Here is a 17,831-nt window from a genome sequence, read left to right as displayed (position 1 = left end):
AACGTTACGTAAGTAAACAACTGTTGATATTTGTATACGTCTTCAAGTTGCAGTTCACCTCTTTGATCTACTGGGGGCAGTGCACTTCAGTGATTGATACATCCATCAGAGGACGAAGAAGAAAATGCAATATCTATTCATAAACGTGGGGGCTTCTTTATTAGGTCCATAACAATACTTTTCTCCCCATCTTCGAGAGGTGAGCACCAACTGAAAAGGTTTGGACCGGAGAGGCAGAATGCCTCGTTACGCACAGTTAGTGATGGGCCCGGCTGGTAGTGGCAAGGTAAGAATGAAGTGCTATATAGCAATTTGCTAATTTATCAACGAAAGTTGAGTTGAATGGTGGGAAATGCATGCTTACCCAGCCAGAATGGCTCTGCTCAAGATATACTATGTAACAAATAGAGAATACAAGATTTGAAGTGAGACGGTATGCTTGCATTTCAGAGTACATATTGCGCTACTCTGGTACAACATGCAGAGGCCATCAATCGCTCTGTTCAAGTGGTCAATCTTGACCCCGCTGCCGAACATTTCAGCTATCCTGTCATGGCAGGTGAGATCGAGATGATCATATAAACTGCTGCTCCATTATGGAGTTAAGTCATCAATCGATGACTCAACAAAGATTGGCCACATTGTAGCTTATTTATTCAAACTAATTGTACACCTTTTCTGTACATCTCAAAACTTTTTTGTTTTTTTTGTTGATTGTAGATATCCGTGAGCTGATACAGGTAGATGATGTGATGGAAGATCCGTCTCTCAGGTTTGGCCCAAACGGAGGTTTGGTCTTCTGTATGGAGTACTTGGCCAATAATTTGGACTGGCTGGAGGAGAACTTGGGCCATGTCGAGGACGATTACATACTCTTTGACTGCCCAGGTAGCGTCCTACATTTGATATGTAATATTAGAAATGATCAAATTCAAACAGGTATTCATGTTACAATGTAGATTGGAGTCCCTTATTTATGTTTTGACCTTTTCTAATCGAGTCAGAAGCACTGCATTATTTTATTATGTTAAAATAATATTATGGTCTTATATTATTTGAATCATTAATTAGACATTGGTATCTTTAAGTATCTTTACAAATCACTTTGTGATCAGGTTTCATTGCTCGGATTGACATTTTTGAGTGGCACCAGAGATGCCCTGTCAAACTGTGGTTGTGCTCTGCAGGTCAGATCGAGCTCTACACACATCTGCCCGTGATGAAACAGCTGGTGGAGCAACTGCAGCAGTGGGAGTTTCGTGTGTGTGGCGTCTTTCTGGTGGACTCGCAGTTCATGGTGGAGACCTTCAAGGTTATACTATATATTTTTTGTCAAATTTGTTATTAAATATATATTGACATTTGTTTGCTAGTATTAATGAGTACAGCATTTGTACTACTTTGAAGTTATTCGAGTCAACTTAGTCACATGAAACGATACGCTTCTTATCAATCGGTGTGTTAACATACACTAGAAACCTGATTGTTAGACGGTTTCTAAACACTGAAGCTCATTTTCTTAACCCTGTTTCTCCCTAGAGGAACCTTGTTTCAATGCCTAATCGGCACAATGTGAAGCAACATACTGAATTCCCGTGGTCAACAGTTCCTTGTTTTTATTGTGTGCAGTTCATCTCTGGAGTGATGGCCGCGCTGAGCGCCATGGTGTCTCTGGAGATCCCTCAGGTCAACATCATGACCAAGATGGACCTGCTCAGCCCGAAGGCCAAGAAGGAGATAGAGAAGTGGGTGTCTTTCTGAGCTCAGTCATGTTTTGCGAAATGGTCGCAATCAAATCTGTCAAAGACAGGCCTTCCATTTTTTAATGTGGACCTTAATCATGGTAGAATATTTGACATGAATGATGGGAGCAGGTTTACATACAATGCTGGTGCACAATGCACGTACATTGTCGAGATTATTTTGAATATGTTCACCAAATATATTGATGACGCCATGCTTTCCCTTTGTTTTCTTTGAAGTAAGACTTGGTTCTTTATGCTAAGAAAATTATATAAATAAATATATAGATCCATCATTCAGTCAAAACAATGATTAAAATGTTTTTTCTTTAACCATCAGATATCTGGACCCAGATATGTTTTCAATGATGGAAGATAATTCGGCCAGCTTCAGAAGCAAGAAATTTGATAAGCTCACTAAAGCTATCTGTGAGCTGGTAAGTTCAATTTAATCAAGCTATCATTTACGGTGCTTTTGACATCTATTATACTGGAGGTGTCTTCATGTCGTATTTTCCTTTGCTCTCCTTCTAATCTTTAACACTAAGGTTTATATTCTTATTTGATCGAAAACACTACAAAACAATCTGTGTATTGGATTGAAGAGAAATATTATTTTGCCGATGGCTGTCTTTCTTTGTCACCAGATTGATGACTATAGCATGGTGAGATTTCTTCCGTTCGACCGCTCCGATGAGGAAGGAATCAATATAGTTCTGCAGAATATTGACTTCTCTATTCAGTATGGAGAAGACCTGGAGTTCAAGGAGCCGAAGGTATTGTGCAAAGTGGCGTGATCTGATGTTGTGTTCCTATGTGGGAGCTTGGCCTATAGCTTTTATGGGAAAGTCCTCATCTGCAATCAAGTTAAAAGTGCTTTGGCAGGAGAGGCCCAAAATATTCCAATAACTGAGTTATCCTTTGTATGTTTAGTATTTGGACCTTTTAAATATTATTCAAATACTTCTGTACCATCGAAACTGCCAATGTGAGATACTGCAATGATTATCCAAAGCTTGAAATTATGTATTCGGGTCAGCCTTAAATTATGATAATCTGAAGTATAGCTCTAAACAAAGTAGAACAACATACTATCATTACGGTGCAGGGATCTGGGGTCTAGCACCTGTGATTCTGTTTGTTGCAAGGATATTATATTATATAAAAAAATCAATGGTTTGATGTATGAATTCTATAATATAAACTGCTAATATCTATACTGAAATCCGTCCTATTTCTTTCTTTACCTCTCCATAGGAGTTAGAAGAAGATTCTGGAAACCAGCAGCAGGATGAATTGTTTCAAGACAGCGTGGGGAGTTGAGAGGATCCTGAAATAATTGTACCTGGAAAAATGCATGTGCGGGTCAATCAAAAACATAATGCATTGATTCACAACAACAAGATGCAGGGCGACACCCACAATGCTGCGAAGGTTACCATCTTTGTATATATCAGTTGTCTGCGTTTTTATTTATCTTCAAGCATTTACTTTTATTTTTCTTGTTTAAGACTTGTATGTGATTTTAAATAAATATGCACAGATTATTTTTGCTGGATGATGTTGTGAAGTGTTCATGATTTTTTTTTTTTTTTAAGACTAATTTGCCATTCATCGTCACTTGCGCATCATCGCCCTCTTGTGGTCTTTCTTGTTCTCTACACGAGTCTACTTCCTGTAAAGCCGTAGGGTGGGATAGGCGGAAGCAGCGTCTTGCATCGCTGTCGATTTTCTTTCGCCGAGCAGAACGATTGATATTTGTCAAGATGCCGGTAAGTAACGATGACAAGGTCAATGCTATATTTTCCATTTCATAGATCGAAGATGATCATTGTGCCGATAAAAAGAAAAGACCTGTGGTGATAAAGTGTTGATTTGATTTGAGATGACAAGCTTGCTAGCCCAGCTAGCTTGCTAGCAAACAAAAATTATGAAACTAGAACTAGCAAGTTTGACAGCACATCGCCGTGTAACCTTAAATTATTATCGATTAAACAAGTCAAAGAGGGAGAACAAATAGCTGTCATAAATTGTGTTAATTATTAGCGGATACGCGTCTGTGTTTTTTCTTGCTGTCGTTGATGCCACAACATTGTTACTGAAACGGGTTAATACCCGTTTACAATAATGTTTCGTCTGACAATTACATGCATTACAAATAAATGACACTAATTTCATTCCAGGCGTATCATTCAGGTTTGTTGGACGGTGACATCAAACTGGTGGGGAACATGGCTTTGCTTCCCTTAAAAACCCAGTTCAAAGGACCAGCTGCAAAAGAGAGTAGGTCTTGCTTTACTCTTTCTAGCTTTCAGTATTTTCTTCATCCACTGACTTGATTGGTACAGTGTTATCGAGGATATTTTGAATGCGCCTGTTACGTCATATTTATTTCCTTGTTGCATTTCTGCTTCCTTATATGGTTAGTTGCAAACCAATGATGCAAAACTTACGTATGTGATATGGCATATTCATGTGTCCCATTTGAATCAGAGGAGTCTTTTATTGTTAAAAGCAAATTCAAGGTAGTCCAATGGCATTGAATTCTTGGTTTCATAGCGGTATCAACATGTATTGTTTTTTCCAGCCAAAGATACCGACATAATTGATGAGGCCATCTACTACTTCAAAGCCAACGTCTTCTTTAAGAATTACGAAATTAAGGTCAGTAAACGATTATTGCTTACTCCATCGTTCTGGATGACTTATAGATATTTGTAGCTGCACACAAGTTGAGGTACATTTTTTTTTTTAACATCTAGCAGCAGACCTCTCTGCCTGTTCCTGTTTTGCTCGAGGCCTGTGCATGTTATGTTCTTCCACATGCCACAGCTTGTCTTTCTGCTGCCCTCAACTATTCAGTCCCCTCTTGGCTCCCACACGGCGCTCCCCATCCTATTTAATTTAAGACCCTGAAAAGATCGCCACCTACTGCATATTTCACATGCTCATATTCATATGAATGTTTTCCGTTGTACTCTTGTCTTTCAGAATGAGGCCGACAGGACACTCATCTATGTCACACTGTACATTTCTGAATGCCTAAAGAAGCTACAGAAGGTAAATAATAAGAACAACATTAACTTAAGATAGGGTGTGTTTGCACACCTTAGCGGTTTGGTCCTTTATCATCAAACTGAAGTGATTCCCTTTCTTAGCAGGGTTAATTTAGGGTTGGGAGAACGCTTATTCAAACTCGGGGGGGGGGGGGGGGGGGGGGACCAAATGGTGTAACCAAATGGTGTAACCAAATGGTGGAAATTTGGTTATTTTTGATTAAAGTCGTTGTTGCTTTATACCAAACTATAGTTGTGAAAGCACCTAAGGGCAGATTGTAAAGGAGTAACAATGATCTGGAAAATAAAAAAAACAAGCCCTTCTGTGAACGTTAATACTGAAATGAACAAATCCTGTGTATTGATTTCAAATTCCTGCCACGATCTAAAAGTTTCTCCCCATAGTCTGTCAACACCACATCTTGGTTTCAGAAAAAATCATCGGTGGGACTTTAAGGATCTAATCGTGTACTCTTGTGTCTAAAGTGTAGCTCCAAGGGCCAGGGGGAGAAGGAGATGTACACCCTGGGCATTACCGCGTTCCCCATTCCCGGAGAGCCTGGCTTCCCTCTGAACGCCATGTACGCCAAGCCAGCTAACAAACAGGAGGACGGTAAGGAACTTGTCATCAAAGCACCATATAAATTAGTCATTTATTTCCCAGAAGCTATTATTATTAATTTGTACTTCATTAAGTACTTGAACTAAACAAGGAATTACTCCATTAGAAAAAAAATGGTGCATTGTTCTATTCATTTTAGCTAACTGTTGCTGTGGCAAAAGCATAAATATAATTAAGTGTTTGATTTACAATTAGAGAATAGAGGGAGACATTACAAAGCATCCATCCAAAATCCTTTTTAATTCAAATGAGCAAGGGCTTATTTTGAGGGGAGTAATGATTTAGAATGATCATAGCCCACAATATTCTTTACTAATAAAAATGTTTTACCCTAGTTATTTCTAAAACATATCTTTTATCGAAATACGAAAAAGCTGTCTGAATACACAATTATCCTATGTAAAAATATGGCTTGTTAAGTTATGACGCAATCTACTCTTCTCTGCCCGTGAACCCATTGTCTGTTTCCCTTCCAGAGACGATGAGATCCTACCTCCAGCAGCTTCGCCAGGAGACTGGCTTGAGGTTATGTGACCGTGTGTTTGATTCCGCGACAGACAAGCCAAGCAAGGTGAGAAATTGTGCTCTCAAATTTCATCTGTAATTTGGTATTTACGTTTTGAGAAAAGATATGTTCTATTTGTAAATGTCTGCGCTGGCATAACAATTGTGTTTTGTGTTTCCAGTGGTGGGTGTGCTTTGTCAAGAGGCAGTTCATGAACAAAAGTCTGTCTGCTCCTGGCCAGTAAATGACCTCAACCTGTGTCTTATTACTTGTGCAAAAATTGATTACTTTTTCTTTATTTTGAATACTTACGTTCGGACATGAGGATTTTGTACTTAATGCAGTCCAGAAATATACCTTCACTCATCTGGTTGTTAATCATATTGAGCTGGTGCTTAATGAAATAAAGCAATCATATAAATCTGAAAGTATTGGGTTGTGAATTTCATATTAGGTGTGTGCGTGCTTAATAAAGTGGGACATCACCCAGGTGGATATTTTGTGTCCATCGGTGGGGGAAATAATGGTCAGCACATTAAAACAAGGGGTTTAAAGGCCCAGATTAGAAAATGAGACATGAGAATACGAACGTTAAATCACGAATCTTCTCATATCCAGATTTATTGCTTATTTTCACAATTGAAACACGCTCAAATAAATCAATGTTATTCCATTGCAAACGTAAACCTTCACTCAAACAGCTTGTGCATAAAATCAGTTGTGCAATTCAGCACCACCATGACATCAGTACCATTAAGTACAGTGTAATAAGTCAAAGTGGATACCAAGTAAAGTACTCACAAAATGGGACAAGGTAGTTCAATGCTGGTTAAACATCAGAATATTGATATTCAGGATATTGAATGCATTGAATGCACATGTTGGATGAAACTAACGTCTTAGATTGCAGCACAGTATATGTAACACTTGTCAATGTACCTTAAAGTATTTCTCCACTTTAAATGCTTGTTAATGTGCCTTCAATTCATATTTTCAGTCACCCCCTCACTGAATGCTACATTATACCTGTATAGCCTATAGCAATCACGGACCAACACTTAACCACCTCCTCAGAGTGAAGGATAAGTGCTTATAAATAGACTGCCATTCACCCAGGACAAAATAAATTAATCAAAGTGAATCAATTGACTATAGCTTTTCCATTCAAGTCATTGATGCAAGGTGTAATTTTTTCATATTTACACATAATGTAATGATATTAATGTAGGGCTTGGGACGTCGCCTTTGACAGAAGCAGTACGCACACGTTCGTTAGGGTTATCAAAGGAACACACACACCTTGGGATAGTTTTCAAATATTTATATTACACAAAAATATGCTTGAGCTCATTTGCTTTTTGCTCGTGGATTGTTAGTCACGATCAAGTATTTCAGACTTAAGTTAGGATAAGTCTTCTGATACAAATGTAACTAAATTCAAGTTATCTCATCATTCATGCGGGGTCTGAAATGAAAACAAGACATGTGGGCAAATTGTTTCATGGATTTGGGGGGATTCTTTCGTATACATCAAATAATATACATATATCGATATGTATAGATATATTATATGAATGTTACAGGTGACATTTGTGTGTGATGGTCATGAGTTTGGTGCCTTCTCAGAACTGCCACAGAGGCTTATAGATGAGAATGTATTTTAGACCCCACTTGCAGGGAGTCAAAGTAAGGCAGCATGTGGACATGTATGCCCCTCATGAGAAGGAACCCCTCAGCAAGGTGGAATTGCGGGGATTGTGGGGAAAAACACAGATTCTAAACTTCTGAAATGTTAACACACATCAGGATTGCATCAACAATGGCTCAGCATGGCAGACTGAAAACAAAATACCCAAACAACAATCATGCATTTCATGTATCTAAATAAATAGTTTAGAAAGTCTCATAGCAAAATGTCTAGCAAATCTGTGCTTAATCAATTTGGAGTTCCCCTTCCTTCCCCCCCCCCCCCCCCCCCAGCAGACTTGCATAACATGAAATGATAAAAACAATGTTATATTCGGTTCCAGAATGTTGTATTATTGTTAATTTTAAAAGTTTGAGCAAATAATTCGTATTAGTAGTTATATTACTTAATTGTGTCGCCCAATGCAGTTGAGACATCATAACAGCATTTGCACAGGTCATAGAAGGAGGAAGCAATTAAAGGATAGTTTTTTCTTCAATGCTAATGACAATGTTACAATGAATGAGCCTCATTGATTTAATACATAATGAACAACTGTCGAAATCCAGTCATATCGCCACTACAGCGTCAGAATACCCAGTTGACCTCTTTCTGAGAAGACAGTCATGTGACTATCATCTTAACAATCCAACGGAATGTCAAGTTGTACCTTATTTAATCAGTTCTGCCTGTGGTCTGGTTCACGGCAAACCATATTTTGAATAACTCCTGTCACTGCAAGGACTGTAGGGGCCTTCGTTTTAGCAGAGGCTCAACGGTCAAATCCAATTCCGTTTGATAACAAAGCTCGAGTGAAATGCAAATTGAAAATATGTTGAATACTAACAAACCCAAGTTCTTTCTCTCTCTCACACACACACACACACACACACACACACACACACACACACACACACACACACACACACACACACACACACACACACACACACACACACACACACACACACACACACACACACACACACACACACACACACACACACACACTTAAATTAACACTGCACAAAAGGAGCTTTTGCTTTTTTTTTACTTTTAAGTGTGTAATGTGGAAGTTATTGCCAAGACAGTTCCATATTGTAAGCCTAGGAAATGTGGGGAATAAAATAGTGTCAAGAAAGCGCAACACAAACCGATTTGACAATAGAGGTTAATATTAAATCCGTCATTCACACACCAATTTCTTATACAATGGATATCATACTGGCAAATGGAAAAAAGAAAGACCTAAAATATCTAAATAAATGTGTTTACCACCACGATGGTACTTGAGTTTTCACAGCTTTCAAAAGTAGACATCCTTGCATGTTATTTTAGTGTGCAGGCAATCGTTCATTCATCCGTTCAGAAGAACTGCGAGGGGGTGTTACGTTGACTTTTAAGTGCAACCCCAAGTGCAATTCATCAGTCAGATCCATCCTGAAAATACAAAACAGACATTTTACATCCATTAATGATGGAAGTAAAGTATTTCTTTTTCACCTATTGTGTCACACTTCAAGATACGTCATTTTGATTCATCACTTTTGCATACATTTATAGTGTCCTTAATTAACGAATGCTGAAGCGGTGTGAACTGGTGGGTTGAGCTTAAGGGATGACCTTCGTCTAATCGCGGAGTGTGGTTTCGTCCCGCATTGAAGTATCTACCTGGTTATTTATAAGTGGCGGATAATGGACCACAAGAGTGAAAGGGACTTGTTTGCTACATACCAAAACTAGGCTACGATACTTATTTTAAGAGGGAATTGTGCATCAAACGCAAATATACCAGCGTTTACTGGATTTACAGATAAAATACAGTCCTTGAATTTTGTGTTGCGTCTTTCAATGAATGGTCTCAACAACTCCAGACGATGCAATTGTGCCACATCAAGGCCAGCAAAATCACTGCAAGCTGGTACAATGCCAGCTTCTGAAACAACCTCTGTTCTGAACTAGCCATTGTACATCTAGGTGGACACGCCCGCTTGTGATGTCAAACATGCATTGGATTTTAATTGGTTCATCAACCTCAAAGCTGGGGGTAAGATTAGGCCCTTCAGTGTAATTCAGCATTGAGCATGGATTGAGGTGTGCCTACCTTCTTCTCGGGTCAGATTTTCTAGTCAAAAGCCATCTCCTGGCTTTTCCTCACACAGCGCGCTACCTTCTTCTTGAACTCTCCGTTCGGGTCTTCCCGCCACTCTTTCTGCAAATGTTATCACAGAGATCACAACATGAAGTAACAGCTGTTCATATAGCAGCATCAGACTGATAAAATATACTGTAACGGTTGCTTATAGCAGCAACAGCATTGTAACCCTTGTGTAGGCAACACTTTGGAATCCTGGACGAGTGGCAACTATTTTATACAGTTTCGTGGACCATTTAAACCATTTAAAAACGTTCATATATTCCCACTGCTGTGAATGGCCTTTTAGGGCGATGTTGTGTAATGTGACAAAAATATGAATTAATCATATTTAAATATGAATATTATGGATGAACGATGGTTCAGCTAGTTTGAGCAACTATTTCATGCCACTGTCTGGCTAGCCTTCCGCTAAAGAAGACTTCCTACTTCCACTAGTATCCATGAGCTTGACCGGTGATGTTGCTTACAGCTGCATCCACATTGGCAGGAGAGTCTCCATTGGGGTCGGCCAACATGGAGATGACGCTGATCATGATGGTCTCCACAGTGTGAATGGGCAGCCAGCGCTCCTCTGGCTTCTCGTAGCCATATTTGTCCTCTCCGGGCTCATGCAGGATAGAGATGCACACGTCGCCATTCTTGGCCACTGTTGGAAAAATATAAAGTGAGGGGGAGGATTTGGAATCAATTAGTGATTGAGTTCCCCCTAGAAAAGTTGTTAGGAATACAAATATTGATATCTGTATACAATTTTAATTAATGATGTGAGACGTTGTGATACGTGGGTCAGGATCGCCCTTCTAGTTCAACATTAGCTAGCAATTGGTTAAATGTTTAACTGGGCTATAGGTATCGGTTTCTTGTCAGTGGAAGATGATTGGGCGTCATTTTCTTATGTTACATGGTCAGTAAAGGACCGGTAAACAGCCTGCTATAAAACCTAATGCAAGATTTTGTTTTGCATTTTAGTCACCTGTGTTTATACATTATTGCACTGTTGAGCATTTTTTCCCTACTCTTAACGCATCAAGAAAATATGACAAATCGATTTATTTAAGGGATATTCCTACATTGGAACACCTAGGGTTAGCCCTCCATTCAATGGCGGTTCTACACAGGGGCCTTCGAGGGCCAGTGCCCCTGTAGACATGTCCCTGCCCCCCCCTTGTGGCCCCCTCGTGCTGACCAAATAAAACAATTATGATTTTACGAACCAATGCATCGTGCTGCATAGGTAAATTAGAGCGCCGCACCCAAACAACGTGCTGCTGCTGCTGCTGCTGCTGCTCGGTAAATGAGAGCTCAGCGACTACTCTTGGAGAAAGGAGCCCCGATTTCTCCTGTGGCAAGAGTAGAAGCTAAGCAAAACGATTTCATTTCGTGAATTACTTGTTCTTGCACATAACCGTGTTACTGTAGTTCCTCACACTAATGATGAAATTAAGTTTGTAAATGTCTGGTCTCGATATATTTAGAAACGTAATCATATTTAGGCAAACTCGTCGAAGCAGAAGCGAGTATCCAAATGCCAGTATCCTTGCTAGGGCTAGCCTACACAATGTTGTGATGTTAACCACGTATTTTCATCCATTTTGGCTGTTGCATTGGGATAACGAGTAGTAGGCTATCTGCCGGTGTTGAGTAGGGAGGGATGGTGATGCAACAAAATCGAATGCATACCCCTGCGTTTTTTTTTCTTCTAATGGCAGCCATCATTAAATGAGGAAAGAACAGTAGAACAGGGAAGCTCTTTAGACTGAAAAATTGCTGTAACCCTTCCTGTAAGCTCAGCCTCTTGGGAACAGTTTCTCCGGGTTTTTTTTCACATTGACACACTGTATGATGTACCCTGTACTGTATTTTTTTTTCTTTTTTTATGGCCCTACCTCTGTTGCACGCTTTTACAAAACAAATGTTTATATGGTTTTGATGATTTAGGGCATAAGCTCCTTCAAAAAAGTTAATCTTTAAATATATTTTGCCTTTTTTTTGTGCCCCTTTGTGTAACACTGGCCCCCCCGAGTAAAATGTGTCTAGAACCACCACTATCTCCATTGGAACACCTAGGGTTAGCCCTACAGGGGACCTCCTAGGGTTAGCCCTACATTGGAACACCTATGGTTACTCCTATAGGGTAACAGCTAAAGCTATATGAGCAAGGAGCCTAATGAACATGTCCTGGTATTTTTCCAGGGTCGCAAAAGATATCACATTGGAATACCCAAGAATATTCTCTCCATGGGAATACCCAAGACTATTCTCTCCACGGGAATACCCAAGAATATTCTCTCCATGTGAATAGCTAAAGCTATTCTCTCCATGTAAATGGGTTGAGTGCGGTGCTACCACCTCTCAACCCATGTTCTGCTGATGATCTTGTAGAAAACTTTAATTTTAAATTTTTGAAAGTCATAGATGTCATTGCACCTTATAAGGTTAAAACGATTTCTGGAAAGCAAAAGGCACCATGGAGAAAAGCTGCTTCTGTAACAGCACAGAAAAAAGAATGCAGGAAGGTTGAACGCATCTGGCGTAAAACAAAACTTCACCATGATATCTATAAAGAGAGCCTCCGTGCCTACAATTTAGACTTAAAAAGTGCTAGAGAAACATTTTTCTCCAATATCATTAAAACCACTAATAATGCAAAAACCCTATTTGCAACTGTTGAGAGACTGACTGACCAACCCCCCCCAACACAAATTCCACCTGATCTCCATTCCACGCAGAAATGCAATGAGTTTGCAGCTTTTTATATTGATAAAATTGAAGGCATCAGACGCGCCATCAATATCTCCACTTCAAACAAAAATGTTGGACTGCCACCCTGTTGAGGGCAGGCAAAAGTAACGTGGCAAGGATGGCATGCTTTAATGTTATAGACTCTCAAACTCTTGTGAAAAACTGTGACACAACTAAAGCCATCCACCTGTTGCCTTGATACTTTACCTACCAACCTCTTTAAGAATGCTTTCGACTGCCTCGCAGTAGACATATTGCAGATAGTTAACAACTCTCTCCAGTCAGGCAATTTCCCAAAAGCTTTGAGAACTGCAGTTATTAAACCCCTTTTGAGAAAGCGGAGCCTAGATGCCTCTATTATTAACAACTATATATATCGAATCTACCCTTCCCGACCCATGCCCAGCATTGAGACCGCCCTTATTAAAGTTGTAAACGACATCCTTCTTAACACAGACTCTGGCAAAACCTCAATACTAATGCTACTTGACCTCAGTGCTGCATTCGACACTGCAGACCATACAATACTATAGGTTAGAAAACTGGGTGGGGCTTTGAGGCACAGTAATAAATTGGTTCAGGTCCTACCTACAAAATAGAAACTACTTTGTTTCCAATGGCGACTTTGTATCAGAATCAACCAACGTGACATGTGGAGTCCCACAAGGTTTGATCTTAGGACCCTCTTTATTCAACATCTTCATGCTCCAACTAGGGCAAATCATGCAAAATAACAATATTGACCATCATTGCTATGCTGATGACACGCAAATCTATATATGGCTATCACCAAATGACTATCGGCCCATAGATCTGCTGTGCCAGTGCATTGAGCAAGTGAAAGAATGGATGTGCCGAAATTTCCTTCAACTAAATGAGGACAAAACAGAGATAATTGTATTTGGTTCTAAATCGGAAAGGCTTAAAGTAACCACACAACTTCACTCTCTGTCCCTGAAAACCTCAATCAAAGCCAGAAATGTATGGGTTATCTTGGATTCAGATCTACATTTCAACAGTCACATCAAATCAGTTACAAAATCTGCATATTATCACCTTAAAAATGTAGCAAGACTTAGAGGGCTCCACCGAAGACTCGTACATGCCTTTATCACTAGTAAGCTTGATTACTGCAATGGTCTCCTTACAGGTCTCCAAAAACAAACTCTGAGGAAGCTTCAGCTTGTTCAGAATGCTGCTGCTAGAGTTCTAACAAAGACCAAAAAATTTGAACATATTACACCAATTCTGAAATCGTTACATTGGCTTCCTGTAGGTCAGAGAATTGATTTTAAAATTATGTTGCTAACCCATAAATCCCTACATGGTATAGGCCCAAAATATTTAACTGATATGCTTCCACTACATAAGCCTTCTAGACCACTAAGATCCTCTGAGACCAATCTGTTAATTATAAACACGAAACATGGGAAAGCAGGATTTAGTTACTATGCAACAAATAGCTGGAATAAACTCCCTGAGGATTTAAGACTTGCCCCAACTCTGAGCACCTTTAAAACAAGACTGAAGGCTTTTATGTTTGCTTTAGCTTTCTGCTTAATCTTGAATACATTACACTTTCTAAAAAGCTTTTTTAACTTTGCCTGTATTTTCTATCTTAATACTAAAATGCCTTTTTAACTTTCTATTTTACCCATTTCTTCCCATACGTTTTCTTTTACTTATATCTATTATTTTATTGTATGACAATGTTTATATGTGAAGCACTTTGTGTCTGCCTTGTGTATGAAAAGTGCTATATAAATAAAGTTGCCTTGCCTTGCCTAAATAGATAGGGCTATTCTCTACATGGGAATAGCTAAGGCTATTCTCTTTATGGGAATAGCTAGGGCTATTCTCTTTATGGGAATAGCTAGGGCTAGGGCTTTTCTCTTTATGGGAATGGCTAGGGCTATTCTCTTTATGGGAATAGCTAGGGCTAGGGCTTTTCTCTTTATGGGAATAGCTAGGGCTATTCTCTTTATGGGAATAGCTAGAGCTATTCTCAACATGAGAATAGCTAGAGCTATTCTCTACATGAGAATAGCTAGGGCTATTCTCTAGATGGGAATAGCTAGGGCTATTCTCTAGATGGGAATAGCTAAGGCTATTCTCTACATGGGAAGACCTGGGGATACTATACATCGGAATACCCAAGACATTTCTACATGGGAATACTGTAGGCCTCTCTGACACCCAGCAGCTGACCCATAAAGTCATGGCTAGGTCAGGCCCCATTACCTCGAAGAAATAACTTGTGTGTAACGTATATATAGTTTTCTATGACGCTTGTTGGCTTTGATGTATCTAATAAACACTAATATGTACCAATGTACTTATACATAAATGTTTACGATAAATGGAAATAATGCTTGTGACCGGTACATCAACTAACAACTATATGTTGATCATTTATCCTTACCATTAGGATGCCATACTTCTGTTATGAACTTCATCTTCGGCGGTCTCAAAGGATAATCTTTGGGAAATATCAAGTGAGCCTTGAAGAAACCGCCCTCGCTGCAAGTTAGAAAGGGTTGGTTGTGAGTTAGATGATATGGAAGAAAGTGAATACAACTATCGACTTGGTCATAGTATTCAACTCACAACAGGGTATCTTGTGGTCCGATAACAACGACCTCCCACTGGTATATGTCATCGTCATCGATGAGACCTGCAGAAAAGCCTTCCACTGGATTCTTGTTTAGCTCTGGAACAATAGCACAGTGCAAATTCATATGAGAATAGCCATGTTATTCTTATTGTCACCTATATGACATAACCTATATGTCATGACGTTATGAGAATTGAAGTAACCTGGATGCTGTGTTATAGGGCCGAAAAGGATCACGACTATTTTGAGCCAATGGTGAAATCGCCCGAACATACACCGGGTCAAATACAGACACACACACACACACACACACACACACACACACACACATGCCATGTGTGACATAATGGACGTTTTGACATGCGATTATCAGACGCCGCCTCATGGCTAGCATTACGTGACACAAATGTTGCTACTTGGATTAAGCTACAATTCGCTAACCCAAGACCAGACATCACACAAAATGAAAATCTGTAAGTCACTGTGGCAGGCTGCTCATCTGATCCGCAGGCGAACCTTTAAACTAAAGCCGAGCAGGCTAACTTACCTCCGAGTTGTTTACGCAGTAACAGATTTGATTGTTCTGTCATGTTCTATTAACGAGTTGAGTTCTATGAGAAAACGAACTGCCAGTACAGTTGAATGTAGATACTCGGCTAAGGTAATTCAACGTCGTCCACGTTTCTTCTCAGGCCTTGTAATTGGCTCACGGTGAATCTCAGCAACAACTCAAGTTACAAGAAATGAGGGAACCACCGACAAGCCAAACAAAACTTCTCGCATGCGCCCCTGTGCCGAGCTTCCGGGATATTGCGTGGGTTGACACTCGGGGGCGGAGCATAGTGCTGACGTCAGATATATAAAGCCTTGAGCAACCCTTCGGTACGATGTAAAAAAAACAACAACTTTAAAATATAAAAAAACACACACATTAATACCTGACTTTGTTGTTGATATTTAGTGTTGACGTGACGGAATAAGAAACGTTGAATGTTCGATCAAAGGGGATCGGCCAAAACTATACCGATCCCTATTATTATTACTATTATTTTTATCGTATTTTCAAATGCAATTACTTGCGTATAAGGGCAATAAGGAGTAAAAATCTTGATGTATGACTAACATAATCATACCGTACGTTGTTTGTGTTAGTGCCCTGTGTGTGGGGTTGCTGTGCCCGGGGGAAAGACTAGTGTTAGGGGAGGTGATTTATCTATCATACACTGTGGTGGATGCTCCCACTTGTGATTTCACAAACATATCGCATTTGAAAAGGCATTTAGCTATTCAACATCTTATCTGGTGGTAAAATAATGTCCATTTCAATTGTCAATGTACAATAACCTCTTTGTTGCATATTAACTTAACACACATTTAATAACCGTAACTATTTGCACCTTCATATATATTATAAATAATGTTCTCTTGTTTGTATTTTACAGTATGGATTGTGGTGTGGGAACGATTTAAAAGCCACATCAAAATGACAAAACAATAGGAAAAAAACGAGATGACATCTGCCCTGAGTTGAGAGGAGACATACAGCACAAAAAAACAGAATGCAGGAAGGCCTTATCTTGAACAAAACAAGCCCCATACAGTGTCATGCAAAATTCCCCTGTCCATACTTTCACGGCCTTCCCATCCATTAAGACAGGCAGTGTCAAACGCTTTTGAATTTTGGTGTAACTAATTACACCACCAAGTTCACAACATTGAGGCCTGTGTAGGCTGCCTGTTACTTAGGATTCCAATGTTTTCAATTATTTAAGAAAATAAATAGAGGCCCATCCTCAAACAAAATATTATTCTTATATATTTATAGAATGAACAATGCTTTAAAAAAGAAAAATGCTTTAATTTGATATCTCTGCTCAATGAAGTGATGTACCGCTAGATGGCAGTGTGAGCTTCACATTGAATACAAACAGTCTGACACAGTTACGATGGAAACCCAATGTGTTCAATATCTGACAAAAGTGAATTAAGAATTTTTGTAACCCCCTCTTTGTACATCCAGGGGCGCAATTACACATGCCAGAATATATATGATGATGAGAGGGGTATTAGTCATTCACTTTCTACTCCGTTCTACAGGATTCCACTGCTGTCAATCTCAAACTGCATTCGACCTACCTACCTCTGGGCACAAAATGTCCTTCGGCTTAAGCTTCTTACCTTGTTCAATTCTGTTTATATTCCTTTCCATATTGGGTGTTTCGCTAAGCCATTGGTAAATACATTACTGAGTTGTCATTGATAACCAATTGTCATTTAGTGTCGGCAATGTAAAGCAGAATAATGTGAAATGTCAAGGACTAAAGCTATGTAAGAAAGATGCAAGCATAATTATCCAGGTCACGAGACAAAAATGGGTAATGCTACCGTTTACCTCCTTTAAAATTACCAAAAGAGACAAGACTGGGAAATGGCTGCTGGCATGAAACGTTGACCTTGAAATAGAATAGTAATGTTCTATCCAGCGAATGTCAGCTGAATGCTTACCCTTTTATACCATATACATTCAATGTTGTGTTATTGAAACCAGTCCCAGAGCTGTCATCTTTCTGCGCTGCATCTGCTATTATGACAGCTCTGTGCATCATGTTTTTCCTAAAACATGCAATTTTGACTAGTACAGCAAATAAAGCACTGTAATATGTATTGTCGGATAAAACTGACATTTAAAACCATCCACCACCACA

The 17,831-nt window shown here is 39.4% G+C and overlaps 3 protein-coding genes across 4 annotated transcripts; 2 read left to right on the top strand and 1 right to left on the bottom strand.

The window, feature by feature from the left end:
• The first annotated feature begins 71 nt into the window (after window positions 1-71).
• On the top strand, window positions 72-3,319 carry gpn3 (GPN-loop GTPase 3). The gene is made up of 8 exons (XM_056587767.1): window positions 72-286; window positions 451-559; window positions 721-888; window positions 1,188-1,312; window positions 1,630-1,745; window positions 2,083-2,179; window positions 2,390-2,518; window positions 3,000-3,319. The coding sequence occupies exons 1-8, from the start codon at window positions 239-241 to the stop codon at window positions 3,063-3,065; spliced, it is 858 nt and encodes a 285-aa protein (XP_056443742.1). The 5' UTR covers window positions 72-238; the 3' UTR covers window positions 3,066-3,319.
• A 95-nt stretch (window positions 3,320-3,414) lies between these two features.
• arpc3 (actin related protein 2/3 complex, subunit 3) lies at window positions 3,415-6,655 on the top strand. Its single transcript, XM_056587770.1, has 7 exons — window positions 3,415-3,514; window positions 3,926-4,025; window positions 4,330-4,406; window positions 4,734-4,802; window positions 5,285-5,411; window positions 5,897-5,991; window positions 6,107-6,655. Exons 1-7 carry the CDS (start codon window positions 3,509-3,511, stop codon window positions 6,167-6,169), a joined length of 537 nt encoding a protein of 178 aa, XP_056443745.1. The 5' UTR covers window positions 3,415-3,508; the 3' UTR covers window positions 6,170-6,655.
• ube2g1b (ubiquitin-conjugating enzyme E2G 1b (UBC7 homolog, yeast)) lies at window positions 6,172-15,958 on the bottom strand. Of its 2 annotated transcripts, XR_008895302.1 has the most exons (7): window positions 15,674-15,958; window positions 15,120-15,222; window positions 14,935-15,032; window positions 10,238-10,416; window positions 9,717-9,824; window positions 8,888-9,052; window positions 6,172-8,718 (listed from the first exon to the last, which is right to left on the bottom strand). XR_008895302.1 is itself a non-coding variant. In XM_056587771.1 (6 exons), the coding sequence occupies exons 1-5, from the start codon at window positions 15,714-15,716 to the stop codon at window positions 9,738-9,740; spliced, it is 510 nt and encodes a 169-aa protein (XP_056443746.1). In that variant the 5' UTR covers window positions 15,717-15,958; the 3' UTR covers window positions 6,314-9,052; window positions 9,717-9,737. The 2 variants fall into 2 exon arrangements, 1 of the variants encoding a protein (XP_056443746.1); XM_056587771.1 differs by having other exon boundaries at window positions 6,314-9,052.
• Between the last annotated feature and the right edge of the window lie 1,873 nt (window positions 15,959-17,831).

Source organism: Gadus chalcogrammus, chromosome 4, assembly GCF_026213295.1.
Source record: "Gadus chalcogrammus isolate NIFS_2021 chromosome 4, NIFS_Gcha_1.0, whole genome shotgun sequence".
Taxonomy (NCBI): domain Eukaryota; kingdom Metazoa; phylum Chordata; class Actinopteri; order Gadiformes; family Gadidae; genus Gadus; species Gadus chalcogrammus.
The sequence above is the reverse complement of the archived record's forward strand: the minus strand, read 5'-3'. Positions and strand labels throughout refer to the sequence as shown.

Bases quoted from the DNA above. Each gene is read 5' to 3' on its own strand.
- ube2g1b (XM_056587771.1), bottom strand. From the start codon at position 15,716: ATGACAGAACAATCAAATCTGTTACTGCGTAAACAACTCGGAG. The intron at 10,417-14,934 runs GTAAGGATAAAT...TTTTTCCAACAG, and splicing joins AGAAGTATGGCATCCTAATG to TGGCCAAGAATGGCGACGTG. The intron at 9,825-10,237 runs GTAAGCAACATC...TAACATTTGCAG, and splicing joins CTGCCAATGTGGATGCAGCT to AAAGAGTGGCGGGAAGACCC.
- arpc3 (XM_056587770.1), top strand. The intron at 4,026-4,329 runs GTAGGTCTTGCT...TGTTTTTTCCAG, and splicing joins AGGACCAGCTGCAAAAGAGA to CCAAAGATACCGACATAATT. The intron at 4,803-5,284 runs GTAAATAATAAG...TTGTGTCTAAAG, and splicing joins GCCTAAAGAAGCTACAGAAG to TGTAGCTCCAAGGGCCAGGG.
- gpn3 (XM_056587767.1), top strand. From the start codon at position 239: ATGCCTCGTTACGCACAGTTAGTGATGGGCCCGGCTGGTAGTGGCAAG. The intron at 889-1,187 runs GTAGCGTCCTAC...TGTGCTCTGCAG, and splicing joins CATACTCTTTGACTGCCCAG to GTCAGATCGAGCTCTACACA. The intron at 1,313-1,629 runs GTTATACTATAT...TATTGTGTGCAG, and splicing joins TCATGGTGGAGACCTTCAAG to TTCATCTCTGGAGTGATGGC.